Source organism: Brassica rapa, chromosome A07 (assembly GCF_000309985.2).
Source record: "Brassica rapa cultivar Chiifu-401-42 chromosome A07, CAAS_Brap_v3.01, whole genome shotgun sequence".
Taxonomy (NCBI): domain Eukaryota; kingdom Viridiplantae; phylum Streptophyta; class Magnoliopsida; order Brassicales; family Brassicaceae; genus Brassica; species Brassica rapa.
The window spans coordinates 11063609-11070017 of NC_024801.2; the positions used below are offsets into that span (position 1 = coordinate 11063609).

Here is a 6409-nt window from a genome sequence, read left to right on the forward strand (position 1 = left end):
TGGCTTGACTTATTACTTTTTAATTGTTTTCGCAAATTTAATTACTTGGAATTCTGTTGTGATAAACTTTTTGATGATATGGGCATGCATAGAAAATTTATTCTAAGTTCTAATTGATCAGAGTAAATCAATTCTCGCCTTAAAATAAGATTTTGTTGGTCTGCCATAATATATTTATTTCATTATCCTTTAACCTTTTTTTGTTTTTATTTTAATTCAAAAGTGCTTAATTATCCTTTAACCTTAAGAAGATAATTTCTTCAATTTTTTTTTCTTAATATGATATGAGAGCCAACAATCCTAACAAAATCATAAAATGTTTTAAAAAGTGCCTGCAAGTTTATTGTGATATACTAGTCTACAAATATGACCATGGTAAACATTAAAAAAAAAAAATTCCACCGAGTTCGAACACTGGTGGTGAAAAAGACGACAAAGAAAACGAGGAGCAATGATGACTAAGAGCGTTTCTGAAAAAACATTTTATTTGAAGTTTGCAAAATTTTATATTTGGCAATTAATGACATTTTTTTTCAAAAATAAAACTTCAGAATTAACTTTAAAAGTATTTGTATTTTATACTATGATTCTTAAATATGTCATAATTAATTTAAATTTATAAAAAAAAAAGTTCTCGATTCAAACTGTACATTTCACATCACACCAGACAAAGATGTCCTATTTGATCTAAAAGAAGAAGATTGAAGCAAATTTCTAATGGCAAACAACACACAATGCGAAATAAAAAACATTGGCAAGATCAGAATTACAAATGAAGATGGTGCAGTAATCATTCTTAAAGATGTTCGCTATATGTCATACATGAGCAAGAACTTAATCTCCTATGGAATGCTAGAAAAGTTAGGATGTAACTATTAAGGTGGAGACTTCACCATAACATTCTACAAAGAAGGACATAAAGTGATCACTTGCAAGTATGAAAATGGATTGTACCATCTACAAGAAACAGTGTCACGAGGTGAAGAAAATGTCATTGAAGCTACTCATAACAAAACAAAAGTGTGGCATTCTCGATTGAGCCACATGAGTTCAAAGAACATGAAGTTGCTTTTAAAGAAGGTTTCATACCATAGACTGAAGTGGGAAAACTAGAACTTTGCGAAGGCTGTGTGGGAAAATCACACAAACAAAGTTTTCCTACAGCTAAGCATACTACTAAAGGCATCTTAGAGTATGCTCATTTAAATCTTTGGGGTTCTCCATCAACTCCGAAAATAAGGATGAAGCGTTGACTTCTCAAAGAAAGTTTAGGTATATTTCCTAAGAACTAAGGATGAAGAGTTCTCCAAGTTCAAAGAGTGGAAAGAGGCAGTCGAAAGCTACACAAAGAAAAGAATCAAGGGTCTTACAATGGACTGGAATACTGCAACAATCAATTTGATGAGTTGTGCAGAAATGTTGGAATCAAGAGGCATCAAACCTGCACCTACACGCCTCAACAGAATGGGGTTTCAGAACGTATGAACTGCACCATCATGGATAAAGTAAAGAGTATGCTCGCATAAACTAGTTTGGGACGAAGGTTTTTGGCAGAAGCTACTTCTACAGCAGTGTATTTGATAAACTAGACATCAAATTCATCCTTAGACTTCAAACTACCAGAGGAAGTTTGGTCTGGGAACATGCTTGATTTATCACACTTGAGAAGATTTGGTTGCACGGCATATGTTCATATTACTCAAGAGAAGACGAGTTCTAGAGCTAGGAAAGGAGTTTTCTTGGGATACCCGTTTAGAGTTAAAGGCTACAGGGTATGGATTCTAGAAGACCTAAAGTCTAATACAAGCCGAGATGTTGTGTTCAGGAAGATGAAATCTACAAGGACACGATAATTCATAAACAAGAAGAAAGCGTAGATGGGTCAGATGCACAGACAAATAAACCAAGAAATCAACGAAGAAAGTCTCTTTCAGTCCCAGTCTGATTCGTGGACCTAGTGATCCCAACTATGAACATGGTAAAACATCAAATCCTGGAAACACAAGTATGTCTCAACAGGGCTTAGAGGATCAAGGAAGTTCAAGTGAATCAGAAAGTGATGATGAGTCAGAAGGGTTGACGTTTGTTGAAGACACTGAAGCTATGGGGTATGTTGATAACTACTGCTTGCAAGAGATCGAGTCCGTAGACATAATGTGAGGTCACAGTCGAGATATCAGGATGCTAACATAGTTGTTTACGCTCTAGCAGTGGCAGATGAAATAGAGAAGGAAGAACCTAAATCTTTTGACGAAGCTAAAAGAAGCAAAGACTGGAAACACTGGAAAAATGCTGCAAATGATGAAATGGATTCACTTGAGAGAAATCACACTTGGGATCTTACTGAGAGACCAAATGATTAGAAGACTGCGGGATGCAAGTGGATTTTCAAGTATAAGTCTGGTATCCCTGGAGTTGAAGATCTTCGGTATAAGAGCATGCTAGTTGCAAAGGGATTCTCACAGAAGGAAGAAATTGACTACAACGAAATTTTCTCACCAATGGTCAAGCACGTCTCAATACGACTAATGCTTTCAATTGTTGTGAATAAAGATTATGAGTTGGAACAGTTGGATGTCAAGACCGTGTTTCTACATGGAAACCTAGACGAGAGGATTCTAATGGATCAACCTGAAGGTTATGTGAAACCAGGTGAAGAGAACAAAGTGTGTCTTCTGAGAAAATCTTTGTACGGCTTAAAACAGTCTCCAAGGCAATGAAAGCGGTAAACGATCAGGTTGGATCATTCCGGCATGACTTTCCGGCTTCACAGAGGAAGTGATAAGCTTGCTAACTCTTTCATTCATTATTTCGATTGTACACAAGGTTCACCATTGTTGTACTTGTGTAACTTGATCAAATCCGATTGTTAAGCAGTTGAGGGATACCGTCTCCCTCCACGGTGAGTATATCAGCGAACACCGGGTGAACAAGTGTCTTGTGTCTTTGTTTGTATTTTGATTTTGATCTCGAACCTTAAACCATAAACAATCGAAATCAATCCTTAACCTAAGAAAAATAAAACCTAAGGCAAATCGATCTAAAACTCTACAAATCATCATTTCTGTATTTACCATCTCAGAAAATAGAATAATCATTTCTGTGTTATTGTAATTTTGCTTCCGTACCATCATTATTTTTACCAACATCACTATCTTACAAAATTCATACCTTTTTGGTGTTTATCATGCACTTTTTTCTTCTTGCAGGGATTGTATTATACTTTTTCATAACTTCCTGCGAAAGCTAATGATAGTGAAATAATCCCTCACATCCGAATCTTTTCTTGGTTTGTTTTAATGACTTTCTTTTGAACTACAAGGTGGTGTTCTAGTGGTAGGTGGATTTCAGAGTGCTAAGTAATTCGAATTCGGAGGCACTCTACTACATTTCACGCGGATATGAGGCTATGCTTTAGATTACTATGGAGCCATGCTTTAACCTAATTTCAATACCTGAAATGAGAGTCCATGGGTCACACCACCTCTTTAAGGATTAGTTTGAGTTTTTCCGTGGTTTTGGTCTTGAGATACCTTCAAAGTTAAAAAAAAAAATTGACTTTCTTTTGTCATGATCCTCTACTTGAAACTTCTTTTTATTATAACGTTTTGGTTCAAATGACTTTCCTCTATCATCATCTTCATTCACTATTCACTTTTCATCTTAACTGTTGTTTATGGAAAAATATATGATTTAACCTGATATTTAATCTTCTAGTAAATTATTATAATCATCAGTTTACATTTTGATTTCTATGGTTTGCATTGGGCAACACTGAATCTGAACTGAGTTTCAAAACGACATATATTCAAAGTCCCAATTCGAAAATAAGAATTACATTCTTGAGCTTCTTTTTTTCTTCTTTAGTTCCCTTTTCCAATATATTATTACAGTGGGTAAAGTGCTTTAACCAGAGTATCGGTCATATCATCTACGCTCCACAGCTTGTCTTTGGATTGAGGTACAACAATTGCTTCCATGACAAATGCATCTTGGCATGAAGCCCTTGCTTGAGCTACACTCAACCCCATTTCTTCAAATGCTTCAAGAATGTTAATAAGCTTATCGTCTCCCTTTAGACTTTTTATCTTTACTTGGAACTTTTCCCCAATCTTCTCCACCTTTACATCCTACCAAAGTTCACAAGAACTTATAATATATAAAACAATATTCACTGACTTGGCCGTAGTAATCTTTCATATAGAGCTCCATGTATATATCATGCTGATATTTGAACTAAAAGCCTAGAATATAGCTAATTTAACTTCAAAAGATTATAGATCTACTTGCTCTGTAGTTTGTATGATCAAATTTAAATTTGGTGAAAAGACTTGCACATCAAGGTTACTCATCACAGAGTTTCAAATGACGAAAACAGGCTCTCAATTGACCATACAAAGATTTATCAATATATGATTATGCAATATGTATAGAAGAGAGGAGAGGGGAACCTGAAACTGGTGTAAAGGTTCTCTTTTGATGATCTTGAAAACTTCAGCTTTCCTTTGCAGAGCTCCTATTTTGAGTTTGAGCATGATTATGTATAAAAGAGCTTCGCTATCGACCATGCTCTGTTCATGGTTACTCTACAAAATAGCTCACGGACTAAAGCTTCTAAATTCACACACACATAATGACATATATAAGGATATGAACATAATAAATATACATACAAGTTTAGAGTGTCTGGGATTAAGGAAATGAGGCTTCTCTTGGCGTGCCCTCTTCTTTTGTCCACCAGCCACCATAGCTTTCTCAATAATTTGAGCTCTTTGAGATAAAGATTATTATTTTTTGAGCTTTAAAGAATATATCTCGGGATCTATATATACACACATCTTTTTGTCGTTTAGCACGAACATACATCTTGGTGATGAGCTTATTGAAACATCAAAAACCAAATAAGATTAGAAATAGTAAAATTAGCGGACTAGAGGTTATTTGAAATTGAAAGTGAGTCTAAGATTATATATCTCGTGTTGTATTGATTTCTGATTCTATGATAGTTTGACAAATAAATTATATAATGTCTTCATATTATAGTACTATATTATTTGTAAAGCGAATAAAATAATCTATTCAAATATTAATATGAAAATAATTGGTGTGTAGACATTAAAATCATTAATTTGTATATATATATATATATATATATATATATATATATATATTATGTCTGTGGGGGATTCTAGACGGTAAACCTAGACTAATCCCCACGAAGTTTTCCATGCGGGCACGCACAGTTATAATCGAGAAGGTGACCAAAGTGACTCGAACCCAGGATGGATATTTCAGCTGGAGTTCTATTACCACTAGACCAAGAACTCTTGGTTATATTATTATATTTCTAATTTTATAAAAAATAAATACTTGAATATTTGATTAAACCCATCAGACTTATTGGGACTAAGCTAAATAATATTTTGAAGAAAGAAAATGCTAACTTTTTCTGACAAAAGAAAATACTAACTTGTAGCACGGGTTTAAAGGTTTGCTGGTAAGGAAAAAAATATTCTTTCAACTTTCAAGTAAATGATCTTGAGCATAAACTAAAATAAGACAGTTTGAGCACACATCGATGAACGAGAAAGGAGAATAAAATAATGGCAAACTTCCAGATGTCAGATACACCTGTGAATTAGCCATAATAATCCAACCGACAAATACATATCAGCGAGTTCAAATGTGTAATGTGTTGCATATATGTTGATAGTAAAAGTGTCGAGGGAAGAGAGATCAGAGGTATCACGGGTTGTATCTTTACGTTTGTCTCACTCCGAAAGGTGCGTAAGAGAGCAGACCGTAAGTGCTCAGCATGGAGCTAGCTACTCAGTGATTGTTTCACATGCTTCGTTGCTACCATTTTCTCTGTTTTATTCTCTATCGTTATCTTTCCTACCATAAGCAAACGTCTAAATTATCACAGTATACGTAATTTAAAATTTACTTTCGCTTAATTTTAAATATATAAGTATTGTACTGTACGATCTCAGAATTATTTCTTACTTTTATTTTAATTTTAATTTTAATTTCTAGAAATAATGGTTTGGTTTTTATTATTTTATGTACGACTAGGTTTTTGTATTAAATTTCTTAAACTTTGTTGGTCATATAACAATAGAATTGTTTGACAGTATATATATTATTAATTTTAGTTGGTTTTTGTAACAGGATAAGGCAGTTCAGGAAAATATATAATTAGGAATGGCAATTGGGACAACCCGCCCCGCCGTGGCCCGCCCCGCTGCGGTCTCTATCTCTGGCGGATCTTTGCGGGTCAGCCCGCCGTAACCCGCGGTTCCCAAACCTCTACCCAAACCCGCCCCGCTTGCTATATAGGACTTTGCGGTCCGGCCCGCGGGTAGTGAAAATGCTGTCCTCATTTCTTTGTTGTTGCTTGACTCGTGTG

General features: G+C 34.8%; 1 protein-coding gene across 2 annotated transcripts; it reads right to left on the reverse strand.

Annotated features, from left to right (window-relative positions):
- Nucleotides 1-209: 209 nt before the first annotated feature.
- LOC103828971 lies at nt 210-6137 on the reverse strand. 2 transcript variants are annotated; one of them, XM_009104618.3, is made up of 3 exons: nt 4674-6137; nt 4452-4571; nt 210-4130 (listed from the first exon to the last, which is right to left on the reverse strand). In XM_009104618.3, exons 1-3 carry the CDS (start codon nt 4746-4748, stop codon nt 3888-3890), a joined length of 438 nt encoding a protein of 145 aa, XP_009102866.1. In that variant the 5' UTR covers nt 4749-6137; the 3' UTR covers nt 210-3887. The 2 variants fall into 2 exon arrangements, with proteins under 2 accessions (XP_009102866.1, XP_009102865.1); XM_009104617.3 differs by having other exon boundaries at nt 4452-4586; nt 4674-6132.
- Between the last annotated feature and the right edge of the window lie 272 nt (nt 6138-6409).

What these genes read in the sequence shown, in the direction of transcription:
- LOC103828971 (XM_009104617.3), bottom strand. Translation starts at nt 4,748, where the DNA reads ATGGTGGCTGGTGGACAAAAGAAGAGGGCACGCCAAGAGAAGCCTCAT. An exon ending in ATCCCAGACACTCTAAACTT is followed by an intron (nt 4,587 to 4,673) that starts GTATGTATATTT and finishes GCTATTTTGTAG; the next exon opens with AGTAACCATGAACAGAGCAT. An exon ending in AACCTTTACACCAGTTTCAG is followed by an intron (nt 4,131 to 4,451) that starts GTTCCCCTCTCC and finishes GAACTTTGGTAG; the next exon opens with GATGTAAAGGTGGAGAAGAT.